The sequence below is a fragment of the Nyctereutes procyonoides genome, unplaced genomic scaffold (assembly GCF_905146905.1).
Source record: "Nyctereutes procyonoides isolate TBG_1078 unplaced genomic scaffold, NYPRO_anot_genome, whole genome shotgun sequence".
Lineage (NCBI taxonomy): Eukaryota > Metazoa > Chordata > Mammalia > Carnivora > Canidae > Nyctereutes > Nyctereutes procyonoides.
In genome coordinates, this window is record NW_026575040.1 from 25,456,773 (window position 1) to 25,478,489 (window position 21,717).

General features: G+C 45.6%; 1 protein-coding gene across 1 annotated transcript in view; it reads left to right on the top strand.

Annotated features, from left to right (window-relative positions):
* Positions 1 to 1,423: 1,423 nt before the first annotated feature.
* Positions 1,424 to 21,717, top strand: part of SHC4 (SHC adaptor protein 4) — a 131,291-nt gene continuing 110,997 nt past the window's right edge. The window contains exon 1 of the mRNA XM_055320065.1: positions 1,424 to 2,632. Coding sequence (XP_055176040.1) covers positions 2,045 to 2,632 — 588 coding nt within the window. The 5' untranslated portion in view covers positions 1,424 to 2,044. The remainder of the gene's footprint in view (positions 2,633 to 21,717) is intronic.

Below are 21,717 nucleotides of genomic sequence, written 5' to 3' on the forward strand. Positions count from 1 at the left end.
AAAACGTGTCTGTTAGACGCGAGGCCGCATAGCATGGGCGTCTGTGACAGCAAGGAGCCCTGGGAGGGGAGAAGAGGCCAGGGGATGAAAGAAAAAGAGGAAGGCTACTTCACACCTTGCCCTCCAGGATGGGGATGGGGGGTCCAACTGCCTTAGCCACTCTCTCAGTTTTGCCAGAAGAAGGTATAGAGGTGGAGAGAAGAGATCAGCCAGGATTGAAGGGAAGGTTTATGAAGATGCAAAAAGGCCTTTCCACAGAAAAACACATCCCAACGGTTTTGGCAGACAGGACGTGAAAAGGTGCTGTTTTGCTCTGGGGGGAGCAGGAAGCAGCCAGGATGCCTTTTGGTTGGTCGTAAGCAACCGTTTAATTCCGACCCTGTGTTTAGATCCCAAGGGAGCCCAAGCCACCAAAGTCATGAATACACATGAGCCCAATGCAGCCTCATGGACAATAAGACAATGAAGGTGACATCTCGGATTCCCGCAGTCGGTGGCCACATTGTTTTAATTTGTAAATTAATGAACAATTTCAGATGTCAGAGCTTTGGCCTACGGAGAAATGTAACCTTCAGCAGAGATTTTCTTATCTCTTCTGATATGCGATGTCTACATCTTCCCTGGGTTTCAGCAGTTTCCTCTTCTCTGCTCCTAAAAGAACCTGCATTTCCCTTTCCTGACTCCCTTCCTGGCTTCCTGTGTGCTAAGCCTTTGCAGTTGTCATCATGTCTTCAGAAGGCATTTGATAGGTACAGGAAGTTGCACCAGACGGGAGATGGAACCAGCAATCAATAAAAAAAGAACTATGTTTCTAAGAAAAATGCATCACGGCTTCCCACCGGAGTTGTGTACCATATGTCCTAATATCCGTGGAACAATGGATCTAAATTTTAGCTCTTCTGCTTGGCTGTCCTGGCCATCTAAACAAAAAAAAAAAAAGAAAAAAGAAAGAAAAGAAAAGAAAGGAGACCTTTTAACCTGCTGCTACCCAGCTTCCTGACCATTCCGAGTGAAGACTGCCTTCCCTTTTAACCCTTTCATCAGATATCACAAAATAAAATCTCTCCTTCCAGCTTTATTTCTTCTGGCTACTAGTTTAGTATATTTATGGTTGCATGAGTCATCAAGCTGCCGCCTGATTGGATAAAAACCCAGCACCCCTGAGACCATCAGTCAATTACAGCTATTCTCAGCTTCATTCACAGATTTATTAGCTTGCACACACAGAGGGAGAAATTCATTCAGCAAAGTTCATTCATAAAAATTTCAGCACTCTGCATCATCCTGCACATCTCAGCCTTCTGCTGCCGACGGGCTCCTGAAGGAAGCTCTGAGACGAGCCCAGGCGGGAGGGGAGCTCTGGGCTGGGGTGGGCCGGCTGGGAGGGGATCTGAGGCGCTCGGAGGGCTGCAAGTCCCTGAGATACTGCGGAGCGCGCCCGTCACTAGTCCTTCTGGCGTGTGGCCCGGACGGGATGCAAGACGAGACCTTCCAAGAGAGGGCAGCCATCGGGGCCAACGAGCTCCGGCCGAAAGGCCTTTGGCTCATATATACATTTTTTTTCCTTCCTTTTTTAAATGAACAATCACTGGAACAAATAAAGGGTTAATAGGCCAGTCCTTGCCCCGCCCTGTGGGAGCCGGAGGGAGCAGGTTTGAAAGTTCCTTGTGCAGAAGGGAAGGCTGGGGGTGGGGGGCGCCAAACACCTCTGCGCTGCGGCGGGCCGGGCTGGGCCGGCGGCGGGCGGCGGGGTTCGAGCCGCACACGGGCCCTGAGCGTTCCGGCCGCCGCCTGCCTGGCTCCGGGCTTTCCCGGCGAGGAACCCAAGGCGAGAACACCGCGTGCTGCCGCGGGGCCGGGGAGGACAGCAGTCGGCGGGGAGCCCCCCCCCCGGAGCCCCCTCCCCCGGGCTGTCGCCGAGGCGGGCGGGGGAGCGCGCAGAGTTGGGAGCCGCGGCGGCCGCGAGTTTGCCTTCCGACCCGCCGATCCCGCAGACGACCCGGCGATTTATGCAACGGTCTCCTGTCTCAGCACTGCCAAGGCTATGCGAAGACGCGGTCAGGACCGCCTGGCAGGACTTGTGCTGTATGTAGGACTCGTCGGGCACCCCGGGATGCTGCACAGGGCCAAGTACAGCCGCTTTCGCAACGAGTCCATCACGTCCCTGGACGAAAGCGGCCCCGGAGGAGGCGCGGGGGGGAGCAAGGGCTCGCCTCAGCCTCCCTACCCCACCCTGGCACCTCACCTGCCGCCTGAAGAGGCCACCTTGGCGGCCCAGGAGAGCCCCACCCCACTGTGCACCTTGATCCCTCGCATGGCCAGGGTGAAGCTGGCCAACCCGGCCACCTTGCTGAGTCTGAAAAACTTTTGCTTGGGTACCAAAGAGGTGCCCCGGCTGAAGCTCCAGGAAAGCCAGGACCCGGCTCCCAGCAGCCCGGCCTGCCCCGAAGCCGGCCTCACTAGCGCTGGGTCCGCACCTCTGCCGCAGCCAGGCCCGGTGGGGCACAGGGCACCTGTCCTAACTCCCGAGGCCTGTCCCCTTCCTGGCCCTGGGCAGCCAACCCCAGGGAGCAGGCAGGACAGGCATTTTCTGCAGCACCTGTTGGGGATGGGCATGAACTACTATGTGAGGGTAAGTCTGCCTCCCTCTCCGTACCCCTTCTAAGAACTCCTGGGGAAGGGGGCGTTTTCCGGGCCTTCTGCAAGGGGCTGGCTGCACACCAACCACCTGGCTGGGTTCTAGGTTTGGACAAGACGTTGTGTAACTGGACTGAGAGGAGGGGAGCCGGGCTTACAGGTTTCCCTGGGAATATCTGGCTTGTACTGAAGTCAGACAACTTTTGATTCAAGGACATGGACTGGTGCTAACTTGTAGGTAGCTTCCAGGGGTAGGGACAACTTCTGATAGAGTCAGCGAGAGAAGGTGCCGTCTTGTCCCCCCTGGACCTGGCATTCTGGCCAAGAAGAGTGAAGAATTTCAAAATCTGTTTAGTGATTGAGACCTGCTAGGCTCTATCAGCCATTGTATTTCGGTAGAGATTTTTTTTCACTAGAGGAATGCCTGATGTGTAAGGGACTTGAATTATATTTAAAAATGTAATTCAGCATGTAACAAGTATGTCTCAGAACGTGGCCCAGTCTCCGTGCTTGTGCTGAGAGCTAGTCTTAGGTCTTTGGTGCCCTTACCTTTATTGCCTACACTGCGGCAAATGGGCCTTGTCTGTGAGCTATGTGCAAAATCAGGGCCCTTCCTGGCCTCACGTCGGCCCTTGCTCGTTCCAGATCTGGGTAAGAGAAGAGAAAAAGATTTAGCTCCTGCTCTTCTGGAGCTCACATTTCAGTCGAGGAAAGCAACAAATGCATGTGAAATAATAAGAGAACAATACTTAGCAATAGAAATCTGGTGTGAGAATGCCAAAGGAATTCAGAGAAAGGAAGATTGGTGTGGTCTGGGATTCATTCACATGGGGAACCTTTGGGAGAAGGTGTGTCTTGGAAGAGGTATCAGATCTGGATTGGCAGAAAGGAGGAGATTCCTGGCAGGACAAGAGTATGAGCAGTCTGAAAGGCAGGTATCACTGTGGTGGCTGCAGGTGAGGATCTTATAAGCTGAGCTTAACTGAGGAAGGGGATGCTGGGGGGTAGTCGGTGATAGAATGACTAGCACACACTTGATGCTCAAACAAATGTGAGTTGAATAGAGACAAATAGAGATCATGTGTGGCTTGGGGAAGAGGAGCCGTTGACTGAAGCTCTTAAATGTCAAAGGAGTTAGTAAACACCTGTGATCGGTAAACAGGAGCCCTCGCTCGGTTTGTAGACAAACTGTGACTTGCTGAAAGTGATTTCAAAAAGGATCCACCTGAATTTATTTGAGATGGATGGAAGCAGGGAAAAATTAGAGATTGGGAGGCCAGTCAGAAAGCTACTTCAAGAGTTTAGGCACGAATGGATGGTGGGTTAAGGTGGAAGTGTGAGAAAGGAGGTGAAGACAAGAGCCTCTGTGAGACACCTCAGCAGTCTCGGGTGGTCGACCAGACCATTTCAGCTCATGATACAAATAGCAGGACAGTGAACATTTATTGAACAGTGAGCAGCCTGACAACTTTGTTATTGTTGTTTATGGAGGTTGTGGGTGATTATTGATAAAAGGTTCTGAGGGTGAGAAATCACTTCAAATCTAAGCCTCAGGATGGGATTAGTGATGTCATTGATAGAAGCAGAGTGAGCTGGGAAGGGGGGTCGTGCTAAGTTTGCTTTTGTCACATTATGTTTAAAGTAATTATATCTACATGGTATTGATTTGTAGGTAAGCAGTCATGTAAGACCAGAACTCAGGTGAGAAGTCTGACATGAAGGTGTAAATCTGAGAGATAACCAACTATCACAAATGGACAATTAAGATCTCAAGGACAGCCAGATAATGAATGCTGAGAAAGTTACAGGGAGAGCAGGCGTGGGACAGCTTTGGCAAATGAGTAAGTCAGACCTCTAAGGAAGATAAATTTATGGGACACTCCGTTCTTGCCCTCCCCCATGGTGACATGGCTCATAATGGAAATAGCTTCACGTATCTGCTGAAATGGGCACGTTCTCATTCGTCAACCCAAGTGTCTACCAGGCTGTAGTGGAAAACCGAGCGACTCCAAACCCATGTTCTCTGCACCTGCCTTTCCATCACCTAGACATCCTCTACTCTCTGCCTTGTCTTTCCTCCCGTTCTGCATCTCCTTCCACCTCCCCACACCCACGCACTTGTACAATTTGGAATGTGAAAAGAGTTGCTGTGTGCCCTCCACTTCCCCTAGGGTGTTTCCCAGTTTAGATTTTTAATGAGGACATTGTCTTTTCATGGGGATGATAACTGACCTCAGGGAAGGCGCTGACCCCCACGAGCCAGGTGAGCCACACTATACCGCCAATAGACGATGACATGAGACACCTGTTAATGCCTCTCAGAGGAAGTCAAAATATATGGAAGAGCCTACTTTATTAATTTTTATAGAAGGCCAACTTGGAAAATGGAAGGGACTCAGCGATTATCAAGTTCAGTGCCTCTGTGGGCAAAGTAAAGCCCAGTAAATCACTTTTTAAAATCACTTTAAAAAAGTGATTTGTTAAGGCCACACAGGTGAGGCAAAAGGAGAGTTAGAACTCAAGTTCCCCTGTGTGCTACTCCTGGCTCCTTTCACCACAGCTTTCCAGCCTGGTTGAGAGTCTGTTCCTCGAAATTGTTTTAAATAGAAACCAATTTGAAAATATGAAATGCCAACCTATTAATTTACAGTTAAAAATGATCCTACCAAGTGCACCCCAGTTGTGATCCTTGTATCCCCATCTGTAGGAAGGTGCATATAGGAAGATTTAAATCAAAGGTTGCTTAGGGGCCCGGGGGGGGGGGGCTCAGTCAGTTAGGCATCTACTGTCTGCCTTTTGCTCAGGTCACCATCCCAGGCTCCTGGGATTGAGCCCCACATTGAGCAACCTGTTCAGCAAAGAGCTTGCTTTTCCCTCTGCTCCTCCCCCACTGCTCATTCTTTCTCACTCTCTCTCAAATAAATAAATAAAATCTTTTTTAAAAAAAAAGTTGCTTAGGGGTGCCTGTGGGGCTCAGTCAGTTGAGCATCTGATTCTTGGTTTGGCCTCAGGTCATGATCTCAGGGTCATGGAATCAAGCCCCCAGTCTGGCTCAGGGCTCAGTGCGGTGTCAGCTTGAGATTCCCTTCCTCTCCCTCTGCCCCTCCCCCTGCTCACTCCCTCTCAAATAAATAAATCAACAAATAAAATCTTTAAAAAAATTAAAAAAATAAAAGTTACTTAGTGATGATGAAATCAGAGCAGCAAGAGAGATATTCTCGCTGGCTAGTAGACATGGAGGCGACTTTTTTTTTTTAAAAAAAGATTTTATTTGTTCATGAGAGACACAGAGAGACAGAGGGAGAGACATAGGCAGAGGGAGAAGCAGGCTTCCTGCAGGGAGCCTGATGTGGGGCTCCATCCCAGGACTCCGGGATCACGACCTGAGCCAAAGGCAGACGATCAACCACTGAGCCACCCAGATGCCCCTAGAGGCAACTTTTGTAGGCATAAGGTAGCCACGTATCGTACTTCCTTATCCACACCATGTGACTGCTCCTCTCCCTGCCCAAACTTGTTTATTCATTCACTCGTTTATTCAACAAATATGTATTGTGAACCAATTATGTGACCGGAACTGTACCAGGCCCTGGGGATACATCCGTGAATAAAAGAGACCAAGTCTGAGCCCCTGTGGAACTCATATTCGCGTGAGTAGAGATGGGCCCCGATTGAATAAACAAGTAAATACAATACGTCACACGTACTGAGTGCTAGGGAGAGCAAGAAAACAGAGGAAGTACCCCAGGCAGTTGCTTGGGCAGACATGGAAGATACTGCCTCCTTTTTGGGAGAAAATAACAGAGTTATAGTTAGTCTTTGTTTTCTTGCATCTTTTATCTTTACAGTAGGACCTATATTTGCCTTCTACTCTAAGTTAGATTTGACTTTGGGTTGAGTATTATTTTTTAATTAAGGATTTATTTACTTATTTGAGAGAAAGAGAAAGAGAGCAAGCTTGCGAGTGTGAATGGGGGGAGGGGCAGAGGGAAAGAATCTTCTGAGAGTGGAACCCAGTGCAGGGCTTCATCTCCTGACCCATGAGATCATTACCTGAGCTGAGACCAAGGGTCAGATGCTCAAGTGACTAAGCCACCCAGGTGCCCCTAAATATCTTTTTTTTTTTTTAAATTAACTCTTCTTTTGGTCTTATAGAATTGGTTATACAGCTAAAAATGTTTTATAAATTCTGAGCACCTATTTTTGAGTAACTTTCATTTAAGCTCAGACCTTGAACCCTCTGAAGATCTTTCAAGGAAGGTAGGCCAGCAAGCATTCTTTGAGAGATACCAAACCAGAAGTGGGACAACCAGACCCCAGTCTAAGCAAAGCAGTGAGGTAAGTGAGGTCTGTTACGTGGTGCCAAATAGTGACTTTTGCTCTCACCATAAGATTAAGTCTCATTTCTTTACGAGGTATTCCCAAGTCACTTTATCCATCACCGAACATTCACTCGGAGGTCTCCCAGTTGCCCAACACCAACTGTGGTGAATGTGGAAAATGTACAATGTGACCAGTGCTCTCATCTCTAGAATGAGAGGATTCTGTATGGCCTTGAAGGTGCTCCCCAGCCCCTCATTTAGTGACTCCAGCTCTTTTCTTCATATGGGAGGTGTTTAAAATCTTAGTTCCCTTTCCCATTCCCATCCCCCAAATTGCTTAAAATCTAGCTGAAAGCTAAATAAAGCAGAGGGAAAGAAACCAACTATGCCAGGGTCGCCACAGGCCAGTATAGCAGTTCTGACAGCAGCTCTGCAGCGGAGCTGCATTTTCCGAATGATGACACTGAGCCCTCCTAAGTATGTTCTCTACTCTTTCCAACCTAAGTGAGTAGTAGACAGAGTTCAAATCTAGATTTGTCTCACCCCAGTGCTAATCTTCTTCCCACCCTGTCACGCCACCTCGGATCAAGACAGGCAATCCTGGAAGTGTCATGGATGAAGGTCCACACCAGGCAGGACTGCTTTATTCCAGGACTGACATACAGGCCTTGACTAGTTGCATTTGTTTACAGGATTTCAATCTCTTCCCTTCAGTCCAACCCACCCCAGGGATTTCCCCATTTGGTGTTAGTTTGCTGAGGCTACTGTGACAAATAATCACAAACGAGGTGACTTACACTGCAGAAATCTATCCTCTCACAATTCTGGAGGCTAGAGGTCTGAAGCCAAGGTATTGGCAGGGTTGTACTCTCTTTAAAGGCTCTAGGAGAGGATCCTTCCTTGCCTCTTCCAGCTTTGGGTGAATGCCAGCAATCTTTGGCATTTCTTGGCTTGGAGAAGCATCACTCGAATCTCTGCCTCCATCTTCAAGTGGCTTCTTGCCTATGTGACCATGTCCAAATTTCCCTCTTCTTATAATGGTACGGGTCATTGGACTTGAGCCCACACTAATCCAGTATGACCTCATCTTAACTTGATTATATCGGCTTCCAAATAAGGTCTCACTCTTAGATTCTGGTAGTTAAGGCTTCAACTTCATTTTGAGACGGTTGTAGTTCAAACCGTAACAGTCCTCAGGAACGCTTACTGCTATGTGTTTGCCCAAATAAGCGTTCTTGGGTTTTGGGCTCATCAGCTTTGTGTGCAAATATGAATTTATGCTGAGGAATTTTATTTACTTCCTTTGTAAACCTCACAGCCTACTCTTACCATCCATCCTTCCCCATCCAATGTTATGGCTTATTATGGAGCCAGTAGACTAGTATTGTTTATTATCTGTTGTGTAGACTACATGTTATCCATGGTACCACAATGTTCTATCTGCCCCAAGTATATTTCACACAGGGCAGCGCAGGCTGAGGAGTTATGAGATATGCATTAAAGTAATGGTTCTGATGCTAACCAGCTGGGTGACCTTAGGTGCATCATTTCACTTCTCTGGGCCTCATTTTCTCATATTTAAAATAAGATATTTGAGCAAAATGCTGCCTAAGATCCTGAGACTCCAGGTCTCCTTTCCCACTGGCCTATTAGGATCTCTTTTGCTTAGAAAATGGATTCAGGACAGTTTCCTAAAGGAAATCATTTTTAACATCTTTGTATTAATAGAGAGGAGAAGAAATATCCTAAACACCCTCTTGCTAATACTGAGCTGGCTTCAGCAGTAAAGCAGAAGGGGATGTGTCATACTGGCCCCGGGCACAGGTGCTCAGTTCTAGAGAGTCAGTGTAAGAGGAGTCATGTCGTGGAAAAGCATCCAAGTGTCGGATTCCAGAGAGGGGTGGAGGGCAGCCCCATTCAGGGGGCAGGCCAGAGTGAATGATGGTGGTGGTCGGGGTCATGGCTCACGTGGTCTAGCCAGCCAGGCCGGGCTGGGGCTTGGTGTCTAACCTGAGGACTATAGGAATAGCAAGAGTTAAACCTTCTCTATTCCCTCTGGACAAAAGTGCTAAAAGAAAAAAGCCTTACCACACACAGAGACAGTCTAGTATCCTTAACCTTGAAAGAGGGAGATTTAGAAGTCTGGGAAACCCCTGAAGAGATAGTCGCATGATTTCTGTAAAATAAAGGCAGACCTGGGTGGTGTGGGTCAGGCCCTCACAGGTAACAGAGATAGCTTTCTGCCTCTGCTCGTTTCCCTCTTTTGTAAGTTATCGGTGGTTAAAAAGGGAGGTAAAATATGGGTGGGAGGAAGTACTTCCATCTAAAACTGACAATTTGTCATTGAGGGTGTTATATTTTCCTTCCTGTTTCTTTTTTGGAGTGAATGTAAAAGTAGATTTGCTAGAATTTAGAAAAATCCTGCTAGATTTGACCTATTATTCCCTTCTTCAAACATTTTTAAATCTAATTTTTATTTTTTAAAAAAGATTATTTATTTATTTTAGAGAGAGAGAGAAAGTACACATGCAGGGGATGGGCAGAGGGAGAAGGAGGGAGAGAATCCCAAGCAAGCTCCATGTCCAGTATGGAGACCGACCTGGGGCTCGATCCCACGACCCTGAGATCATGATCTGAGCCAAAATCAAGAGCTGACTTTAACTGACTGAGCCACCCAGGTGCCCCTGCCCCCCCCCACCCTGTGATTTCCTTTAAACTTTCACATGTCCTCTGATCTTTCCAATCCTTGCCCACCCCTGACCACTGGAGCACTAACTGGAAGTGAGAGTCTTAGAGATCCCCAAGTTCAAAACCTTCATTTTGCATTTGAGGAAACAGAGGCTCAGAGATAGGAAGTAATTTACCTCACACCACACAGCTTCTAGTGGTGGAGCCCAGACAAGAACTCCCAGTTCTGTGAACAGCACTCCTCTCTTTTTTACCTGAGTCTTGCCTCAACTGTCCTCATTCCCTGGACTAAACACGTTATGCCACTTCTCTATTGATTAAAATGCTGTGTGTGCGCTTTTTTTTTTTTAAGAAGACCAGAATGAAAACTTGTTTTTCTAATAGAAAAATTGTATTTCAAAAGCAACGATAAGGAAAAAGTGAGGCAGAGTGGCAAGGAGCCCGAAATGCCTTGGCTTTATCAATTTTTCACTTTTTTGTTTAAGGAGGTCCCTGTGCATGGCAACATGCCAGTGTTGAGCCAGGACTTGTACGATGTGCATAAACTGGCTTCCATTAATTCATCTTCCACAGCTTTTGGGGGTCACTTCCCTATTATGATTTCTCCCTTCACTTCCATTTGCATATTACTCTAAAGCTAGTACCATGTTATCACATGGATTGCTTGAACCAATCTTGTTTCCCAGTATGAGAGCTTCATCACCAGAAGAGTGATTTACATGCTGTGCACAGCTCATGAGGCAGGGCCGTTCCACACCCCTCCTTAACAGCAGGAATATGAGGTACCTGGGGTTTCTTCCTCTCTCCTAAAAGAAACAAGCTCCAGATCTCGGTGAGGGGATGAGGGGGACAGCAGAAGCAGGGTGAGAGGGGTCAGGTCAGATTTGTGTTAAAGCATCAAGATCATGGTTACCAAAAGATGTAGGACTTGGTGCTGCCCCCACATAGCCATTACGTGAAAAGATTGTATCTGAAACAGGAGAATTTGACAAGCAGGTATTTAGAAAAGTCAAGGGGCTTCGGATAACTAGATTTTTGATTGAGATCATGGATTGAAAACGTATGAAACTTGTCGATATCATAGCAATGATGATGAGTAAGTATAAATTTGTGACCATAAACTAGGTGTACAAGAAATGTCATAACATTACAAATATATTTTAAAATCACTTAAATCACTTTTTAAAGTGATTAATCACTTTTTTAAATAAAAATTTAAATTTTTATTTAAGAATGACATGAAATCTGACACCGAGCCTTTTCTTGCATGGCTGGCAATGATTTCAATTTTGGTCATTATTCATCCTCCAACCTGTAATCACGATCACATGTGAATCAGGAGGCTTGTTTTGCGCCCCTACATGAGGAAAGGCCTCTGACCTTCAGTTCATTGTAGAGGATAATGATAGTGCCCTGAAGACAGGAAGTGCTCCTGTGTCTAGACCTCCATTTGCACACTAGAATCCTTCCTTATTCTGAGAGCCCCTTGCTGAGAATCCAGCCTCCCTAGCTGACCCTCCAGCCATTCCCCTTGGTAAGACTTGCCACTTCCCTGGGGCTTGGCCAGAATGCAGTTTGGGGTTCTGTAATCCTCAGAGATCCATCAGTATCAACTACCCATCCTCTTCCCATCACTGCCCCTGAAGGACAGGGAGGACACATGGTTCAAGCAAGTTAACGGGAAATCCAGAAGCAACCAGCAACCAAAGGGGGTGTTGTTGGCGGAAGGGCATGGCAGAGGGCCACAAAGGAAAGCACAGCCCACCCATAGAAGCTGGACAAAGACGGAACGCAGTTTAAAGAGTTGCCCCTGTTTGTCAGGGTCAGACACTGGCAGCCAAGGGTTCTGATGGAAAATGAGACCGAAGGTTCTTGGGAGGAGTTAGAAATTATATTGTCTGTGGGAGGTTGGGATTGAGAGGCAAAGGGGGTTGGAGAGAGTAAGAGAGAGGAGAAAGAATGCATAGTGTAGGCAGTGTCCTACCCAGAAAAGAATCTGGAACACAGAGGTCATAAGCCAACAAATTTAATGACATGTTTTGTTTGCTCAAATTAGAGGAAAGGTTGTTTTTTTTTTTGTTGCTGTTTTGTTTTGTTTTTGTTTTTGTTTTCTGGTTTAGTTGCCAATGCTTAAAAATTCTGTATAAAACTCTGGATTTCTGGTTTCTCAGAAGAGCCAACAGCCATGGTCTGGTCATCCCACATCCCACATGTCAGGAGATGGCTAGAGATGGCTGATGAGCTACAATCCCACCCAGTTTCACTCACTTATGTCACCTTCTGCCCCCAAAGGTGAAAGGTGGTTGCTTTGCATACCCACCTGTGGCATCGGAATGGGAAGACACTGGTAATCCCTTTGTCTTATTTATTTATTATTTATTTATTATTTATTATTTATTTGTTTATTTATTTATTTATTGGAGTTCAGTTTGCCAACAACATATAGCCTAACACCCAGTGCTCATCCCGCCAAGTCCCCCCCTCAGTGCCCTTCACCCAGTCACCCCAACCCCCCACCCACCTCCCTTTCCACTACCCCTTGTTCATTTCCCAGAGTTAGGTGTCTCTCATGTTTTGTGTCTTTCATTCTCTAACTTGGAATATCTGGGAGAGAAGCTGAGAATGTCTTCCCCTTGGGCCACATACGATGACTTCTTTATGTAATGGGACAGGGTCCTGGGGACTGGGCGAGCCCATGAGAGACACGTTGCCTTTCCAACTCAGAGAGCCTTTGCCCATCCTAACCAAGTTGCAGAATTTAGAGAGATTGTGGAGCTCTAGGACTGGCACAGGCCATCCCTATTTTGTGAAGACATTGTGGGTCAGAAGTTAGTTTGTATCCCAATACTTTGAGACAATGAATTTTTTCCAGAGAGATAATGTTAAAAGTTGATAAGCTTTCTCGTATGGTGAAGGAGAGTATCAAATGAAAAAAATATATAAAAAGCTTAGTTACAGAGCCTGTCCACATGGTAGGTCCCAGATGGAGGGAGGAAAGCAAACTTTCAAAGGGCCACAAGTGCGTTGGGGTAAAAATCAATTGAAAGCCCCACAGCTGAGCGTGGGGCTTGATCCCAGGACCTTGAGATCATGAGATCATGACCTGAGCTGCAGGCTGACGCTTACCTGACGAGCCACCCAGGTGCCCCTACTTCACTGAATCTTTATTGTAGTATTTTCCAAAATACTTCCTGAGGGCCACTGATATCAGTTAAAAATGCTTGTTAAAAATGCAGACTCCCAGGGCACCTGGGTGGCTCAGTGGTTGAGCGTCTGCCTTCAGCTCAGAGCGTGGTCCCAGGATCCTGGGAGTCTACATCGGGCTACATCACAGGGTACCTGCTTCTCCCTCTGCCTAAGTCTCTGCCTCTTTCTGTGTGTCTCTCATGAATAAATAAATAAAATCTTTAAAAAAAAAGCAAACTCGCAGCCCCCTCCTCAACATACTGCATCAGAATCTCTGAACCTTTGTTTCTAATACACTCACTATGTGATTCTAAAGCCTACACAGCTCAAAAACCTCTGCTGAGTCCATTTGGTGTGGTGGTTTTCAACAATGGTTGATTTTGTCAGTCGATGGACATTTGGCAATGCCCGGGGAGATTTTTATTGTCGTAACTGGGGAAGAGGTGGGTGCTGCAGGGTTTAGTGACTAGATTCCAGGGACAAGCCACACCTCCTCAGGGCACAGGGTAGTCCCCACCACAAAAGAATTCTCAGGCCCAACTGGCCCTTGGTACTGAGGCTGAGCAACCTGAGGCAGTGGGATGAAGTGCATAACCCTGGGATGTGCATTAGGAGGTGATCATGAATGGGAGAATAAACAGTTGATTAGTCATTCGGCTTTTGAAAAATGTAACCTAAGCTACTTCTCATTATCTCAAGTTTTCTTCTTTCTTCTCTTTTAATTCCACAAATTCTCTCAAAACTATAGTTCACTTCCTCACCTACCCCTGCCCCCACCCCCACCTCACAATACTCCCTGGGCTTCCACATCAGGATCTCAAGGGGTGGGAATGAGAGGAGTGGATATCAGCTGTGGGTCAGGTATGTCCACAGCAGATTCGATCCTGACTCAGGTGCACTCTGGGCTAAATGGCATTACAGGCTAACTTGGTATCCCAACTGTGGCATCCTACCAGTACTGGTGCCTTCATTTCCATAGGGAAGTGCATTGACAGTTTTAGCAAGTAACTTACCAGTAGATTTTAAGAATAGAACCTGTGTTGAGGCTGGAAATTTCCTTTAGTTAGAGGCGAAGAAGTGCCAGGATGCAAGCAACTTGAGGAAAATGACTGGTGTGCTAGGACAGCCCCAGCAGTTGGATTTTTCCCCTCAGGGTCATCAGATGATAATTTACATGAATCATTCATTAGAAAATGATGAAGTATATAATTCAGACATGATTTGTTTTTTACCTTAGTGCCAACTGCAGGTCCTTGAAAGGCACTGCCCCTCCTTCCCCTCTCCTCTCAGCATAGTGCCTTTAACTCTGGGCTCAGGATGCAGACTGATACATTGACTACAAAGTTCTGTTTCAGAGTGAGTTAAGCCACCCAAGGTCACAAGGCTCATCAGCGAAGAGCAGGGACTAAAATTCAAGTTTCCCAACTCCCAAGTCAGTGCTCTTTTCACTACTGTGGTGAATGAGACATGGTTCTTTAATTCTTGCAGTATGAAAAGGGAGCAAAGACATCCACACAAATTACTGTAACAGAAGGCAATGCATAATAAATGACACCAAAGTGATCCAAGTAAAGCACGTGGGAATATCGTGGAGAACAGGGGACTTCTTCCATTTGAGATGATTAGAGAAGGTTTCATGAGAAGCCTCATCTCAGTTGAGTCTTGAGAGATGGGTAGAGTTTCCTTGGGCAGAGATTAGGCATCCTTACCTGACAAGCATCCCATGAAGGCAGAGAGATTTTAGGTGGTTTTTGAGGATGGGAAGAGTGGAGTGTTTCTTAATATTACATAGTAGAAGGCCTCTTCTTTGCTGGAAGTGCTTCACATATACCTTTGATGTTTTGGTTAAACGTCCATAAATGTACGTTTGTGTCATAGAGTCAAGGCCTTTTCTCGGAGTTTTATAGATGCGATGATTAATACCCCTCTCATTGTTCTTGTGTAAATTCTGCCCACAGTTCCTTCCTTACATTCCTTTAAGTGTCTTCAGAGTGATATGAGCTGTGAGATCTTCAAAGCAAGCTGAGTGCAGAACGTTTCATTTTAAAAATCTTTAAGAGTTGTGTGATGTACATGTAGTCTTTCACTTGACTTTTTTTTTTAAGTTTTTTTTTAAATTTTAATTTAATTATGATAGTCACACACAGAGAGAGAGAGAGAGAGAGAGGCAGAGACATAGGCAGAAGGAGAAGCAGGCTCCATGCACCAGGAGCCTGACGTGGGATTCGATCCCGGGTCTCCAGGATCGCGCCCTGGGCCAAAGGCAGGCGCCAAACCGCTGCGCCACCCAGGGATCCCCTCACTTGACTTTTTGAAAGCAACTTGCCTTCAGAAAGTCTTTCGAAAACTTTTGACTTAATATTCGCAGAAATAACAATGTTTTTTTAAAAAAAATCCCCTAAACTCATCTATTTTCAGTTTGGTTAATGTCTACTTAAATGATGTGATTCCAGCGGCAATTGCAATTGCCCCATACAGGTGTGCCACCAACACACCCAGGTTCTCAGTAAGTCTCCACTCCGAGTGGTGGCAGCAGAAGGTGTGGCCATCTCTACTGGCTGTGGCAAGCTGGTTGAATGGCAACCAGTCAGCAGAGTTTTTTATTGTAGTATTTTGTGTTAACAGCTCAGCAACTTGGTTTGTTGATCTGTCTCAGGATACATTTCCAGTTTGTCACCACAACAGCATGTTTTACCTTCCACTATTTCCTTTTCCTACTAAACTTGACAACAACATCTTGCCCTTGAAGAGCAGGTAGCATTTAATGAATACTTCCTCTCCAAACAGTTTCTGTTCAGGGAAAATGATATATAGAGAGTGTCCCAAGGCAAACTAGGAAAAAAAAAAACACAGCTAGGAATACAGCAGGTAATCCTGACTGCTCCTGCAGAATCTTAATCCAAGACCCTGTTTTTAGAAGGTGAAACTGAATCAGCAACTGGAGGGCTGTCTCTGGGGATGGAGGTTTAAATTTAGAAACTCATCTTTGGCCTAAGCCTTTCTCTTTTTCTAAAGAAAACCCAAAACATGTGAGGTTTGAGTTCCCCACACCAGTGTCAACGTTATTGCCAGCTTACAACTCAGTGAAGACCCTCTTTTGTTTCTTTTCATGACAGTCTGTGTTTTATAAGGTGCCCTCTGCATCTCCATAGCATTTTCTAACCATGAAACAGAGAGAATAGACTTTGTTACAAGGGTAGATGTAATTTGTTCTCAGTAGCTTTTGTTTGTCCTTTGGGAAAAATACACATCTTCTTCAGTGCAGTAACATTAGCTATTGGAAATATGCTCCAGGGAAAAGATGCTCTACTCACCAGAGTGGCTATGTCTTAACTCCTATTTACCCAGCACTCCTAGGGATGAAAAGGCTATGCGATCCTGGTGAATGAGACAGTTCTCTCACTTGCATTTTATTTGTTTATTTATTTATTTATTACAATAAGGGAGGAAGAGTCATGAGTGTTAACTTTTCTGAGCTCTTAGCTAATCTAATTTTTCCTCGTATTTTCTGAGATGTCAAAGGTAATACATACTTATTTTGGTAAAAATTAAAACAGTGCAGAAGGTAGAAGGTAAAGGTCCCTTTTCTAGGGTAATCACCACTAATGACAGTTTGTTTTGTATTCTTTCAGAATTCTTCCAAAGCAATGCATAGTTATTTATTTATTGGAAAGATTTATTTATTTATTCATGAGAGACACACACACAGAGACAGAGACATAGGCAGAGGGAGAAGCAGGCTCCCTGCAGGCAGCCCAATGCGAAACTCGATCTCAGGACCCCGGGATGATGACTGAGCCAAAGGCAGACGCTCAACCACTGAGCCACCCAGGTGCCCAGCATTGTCTATTTATATAAACACATCAACATACTTGCTGACACGGATGAAGATTAGAGCATGCACACTGTTGTACCACGAGCTTTTCCCTCTCTGACTGGTAGGTGGAGGCACCCTCACATGGCACTATGTGCTGATCCCCCAGGAGCGGCTTAATGTCCCAGACAAAGGGCCACACTTCTGGCCACTCCTCTACTGAGAGACAGTTCTCTGACCCCCTGACCCCAGCGGGGAGGAGGCCTTCATCTTCTGCACTGTTTCAGCTTTGCTCTCTTCAGTTCCTCAGCTGCTTTCCCCACCGGGGGTGAGGTGGGGGCTCCTAGTGTGAGGGGGATCCTGGTCCTCAGCCTAGGAGCACACTCTTCCACTTATTGTGTAGCTGGAGAGGCTGGGATCCATCCCAAAGTAAGAGAGTCTTAAGTGAGATTAGGCACCTTACAACAACTCACCCCCTGTATGTGGAGGCTTATCTGTAAATGTAAGCGTGCAGGTTGTTTTAGACTTTCTACTGTGCAGGAAGCCCCACGTGGGGCTCAATCCCAGGACCCCGAGACCATGACCTGAACTTAACCCACAGATGCTTAACCCACTGAGCCACCCAGGCACGTGCATGTTGTTTTAGAAAGCACAGCTTATAGTTTTGTCTAATGTATTTCTCTGTGAGGATAATCCTGGAATTAAATCCATTCTTTTATTGGCATTCTAGTATATAGACTAGCTTATTTAGGGCCAGAAAGGGTGGTATCCTTTTAGGATCTTGACGTCTTGTTCACCATTTGACTTCGACTCAGCTCCTATAGGTCGATCTAGTTGTATGTGATGTCCCTTGAACAGATGAGAGGAGGTGCCAGGTGTGGAGGAATATTCCCTGGCAGACAGAGTCTGCTCTCTTCTGCCCACAGACCCGAGTGGCTTTGCCGGAGAGCGTGAGGCCTGGTACTTCAGCCAGGAATGGAGCCTGCCAGGAATGAAGGAGAACCCTGACCAGAGGCTCATCTACTTTTGTGCTGGTTTTCTTTTGGTTTCTGAAATGATGTTAAAGATACTTATTCTGGCTATATGAAGACATACTTGGAAAGAGTTTTTGATTTGGAAAGAAAATATCTCAGAAGTCCTGAAAGTTTGAAATAAATGTCTGAAACTTTAAAGACTACCTCTAATTTCACCCCCCTACCCCCAACTCCCCAACATTTACATTGTGGATAGACAGCCAATGGGAGCCAACACATGGCTGTCTACATAATGCTGGACGCTCAGGACCCGTCTAAGTTATTTCGAGTATCTCTTCTTAATCCCTTTAAATACAGAGACGAGTTTTAAAAAAATAAAAAAAAATATGTTAACCCATCTGGAGTAGCTATAAGCTGTTCGCTCAAAAACAAAGAAACTTTTATTCAACACCAGGTCTTACATTCTTTATCTTTTATGACAAGTTGCAAAATTCTGCCGAGATAAAGGCTGAGACTGCAAGTACCACATCCTTGTGCCTAGTCCAGTGGTAGGAATGTTTTGTGGAGGGAGTGTGCGGAATGTATGTGGAGAGCAAGACAGATGACCAGGGAGGGAGGACAGAGCCATGCAGCAAAACCCAACAGGGACCAAACGAAAGGGATTCCGTCCTGGGATGTATTGCACACTTCTAAATCTCCCTTTGTAAAATCTAAGAATCCAGTTTCCTAAGGAGGCTATTACCTATGAAAAGAAGGAGGAAAGCGGGTGGAGGAGGGAAGGGAATGGAGAAAGAAGGAAGGAGAAGGATGACAGAGGATTTCTGCATGGTTCTGGGGGGCCCTTGGGTCCTGGTAGGGTGCGAGTATTGATCCCAGATGCCTCCAGGAAGCATGTGCATACCTATGGGACATATTTTTTTATTAGGATTTACCTTGCTGACTTCCAGAAAGGTTTTGAGGTGGCTCACCTGCTAGCGAGTTAATGCTTCCTACACACACTGAGCAGCTCTGCGGGAGTGAAAGGACAGAAAGTCTGTGAGTCATCGCCCAACTGTTCAAGTGAGTTAAGAGGGGGGATGTTTCTTCTAAATGAGGTGCCCACAGACACTGTCAACACCCACCGGTAGGAATCCTGATACAGTCAACTCACTTAGTTGACATCGCCAGGAAATCACTGAATTTTTCAGATAACTGAAGCTCTTCCCTTTCAAAGCCAATCTTCTAAAACTTAAAATACTTTACATGGGAGCCTCTGCATCATGAAAATTATATGCTCCTTTCTCTTCAGAGATGGTTGATAACTGAATGAAAAAAAATTTTTTTGAGAGGGAAATGCCAGGTATTTTCTCCAGATCTATGGTTTATTTTTTATAATGGTTTTATTGAGATTCAAGTTGTATACCATAAAATTTACACTTTAAGTGTGCAATTGGTTTTTTTTTTTTTTTGGAAGAGGTTAATATATTCACAGAATTGTGTAACCATAACCACTATCAGGTTTTGTTATATTACTTGTTTTTTTTTTTTTTTTTTTAGAGAGAGAGTGTATGTGTGTGTGTGCTGGGGGGAGGGGCAGAGGCAGAGAGAGAATCTCAAGCAAGCTCCACGCCTAGCAAGGAATCCAACATGGGGCTCCATCTCACGGCCCTGAGATCATGACCTGAGCTGAAACTAAGAGTCAGCCACTTGACCAACTGAGCTACCCGGGTGTCCCCTCTACTGCCAGGTTTTGTAATATATCACACCAAAAAGAAGCCGGGTACCCTTAAGCTCTGCCTCTGTCCCCCAGCCCCTGGCGGCCATGAATCTACTTTCTGTTTCTATAGATTTGTCTATTTTGGGTATTTCATTTAAATGGAATCATACAATAGGTGGCCTTTTGTGTCTGACTTCTTTCATTTAGCAAAGTATTTTCAAAATTCATCCATGTTGCAGCATGTATCTGTACTGCATTCCTTTTTATGGCTGAATAATATTCCATTCTGTGAATATACCACATTTTGTTGATCCATTCATCAGTTGATAGACATTTTGGGTTGTTTCCATTTTTTGGTTATTATGAATAATGCTCTTATGAGCATTCATGCATAAGTTGTTGTGTGGACATGTGTTTTCAACTTTCTTGGGTCTATCCTGTGAGTGCATGCAGATTAGAATGTAACCTTCTTTTTCTTCTGGTGGAAATGGAATCTTCATTTTAACAGTCATGGTGCTATCACTTCTTGGCCTTTTGGCTAAGATCAAGTGTCACAGTTATGGTGCTGTTCTGGGATCCAGGATAGATCGACAGGAGCCAATAACTGAGATGGGCTAGTTGCCCCTGCACTCTGAGTCCCCCAAACGGCTGAGTTTTTTGAATTTATATGTCTATATTTTTACAAGTTTTCAGATTCCTTGTGTTCAGTGAGCTGTCACTGTTTGCTCTTGGTAGTGAGCCTGTCTTTGGAAGAATCCAATATTTCAGTTTGAGGTTCTGGCCTTCCTAAGAGGACAATGTGTTAACACTGTATCTAAATCAAGAGTAAATGGCCTCTGAATGACGAACTGAGATACCTTCCTAAAAGAAAAACACAGGCAGAAGCTTTAGGGTTTGATTTCATTTAAAAAACCTCTTTAGCTGGGGCTCAGTTGCTTAAATGGCTGACTCTTAATTTTGACTCAGGTCATGATCTCAGAGTTGTGAGATTGAGCCCCATGTTGGGTTCCTTGCTGGGCATAGAGCCTGCTCAAGATTCTCTCTCTCCCTGTCCCTCTGCCCCTCCTCCCACCCCTGCTTGCTCTCTCTCTCTTTAAAAAAAAAGTCTCTTTGGTCAGTTGCTTCTGTATTCTCAGCCATGTTTAGGACACTTGAAGTTGTCAAGTAGGACATTTCCATTTAAGGTATTAGTCTATAACACTATGTTCAGATAATAGGGATTATAATGTTGCTTTTTCTGGTACATAGCAAAATCTGCTCATGAGCTACTGAAATGATTCTAGTCTAGAACCTATTCAGAGAGCTCTTGCTTGGTAGAAAGGGAGTCACACAGGAACCCTGACTCCTCAAATGCCAACTGCACAGCACAGGTTAAAAGGCCTCTGTATCTTTTTTAGGAATAGGTTGTCACAAAGACTCAAATAAGGAGAGCTTAAACAAGACAGAGATTTTCTTTTTCACTCATGTATAAAAGTCCATAGGTAGGTAGGCCAGGGCCACATAGTGGTCATATTGGGTCATCAATAACCCAGGCTCCTTCCATCTTTCTGTTTGGCCATCCTTAACACATAGCTTCCATTCTCAGGCTCACTCAAGATTGTGACACGACCATGGGAGCACCCTCCCCATTATGTGCATTTTCCAAGCAGCAGGAAGAAGGAAGGGCAAAGACAAAAATGGGGTACCTCTTAGCTGAGTTAGCCCCTTTTAAAGGAGCCTTCTTTGAAGTCCTACCTGATGACATCCTCTCATATCTCCTTGGTCTCCTGGCTTCAAGGAAAGCTCAGAAAGTGGTGGTTTTGAAGCTGTGGGCACATTGGAGATTCTGTTGGCAAGGAAGAAAGTAGGAAGGGAAAAAGGAGGGAAGGATATAGGTAGGCAACCCAGAATCTCCACCCTGGCCTCCTAGGAGCTCATGTTTTAAGGTGAGTGGGACAGAGACAGATCACCACACAGTGTTACACATAGAGCTGTGCAGAGCTTTACAGAAGCCCATGTTGGCAAGGAAGAAAGTAGGAAGGGAAAAAGGAGGGAAGGATATAGGTAGGCAACCCAGAATCTCCACCCTGGCCTCCTAGGAGCTCATGTTTTAAGGTGAGTGGGACAGAGACAGATCACCACACAGTGTTACACATAGAGCTGTGCAGAGCTTTACAGAAGCCCATCCCTGGACCACCTCAAAGTTTGTAGGCTCAGGCTGTTGAAAAGGAGGACTGTCGGTAATGGTTGAATTGTCCATCTCAGCTCTTCACTGGAATCATCAGTAGACTTCCTGGAGGATATGGGATTTCAGAATGTTCAAAATGCTATCAAAAGAGACCCTCCTCAGGTACCATGGGAATGGCAGGCCGAGACCCATCTGTGTGATGTCACCTATTCTTCTTGGTTCCCATATGTGTA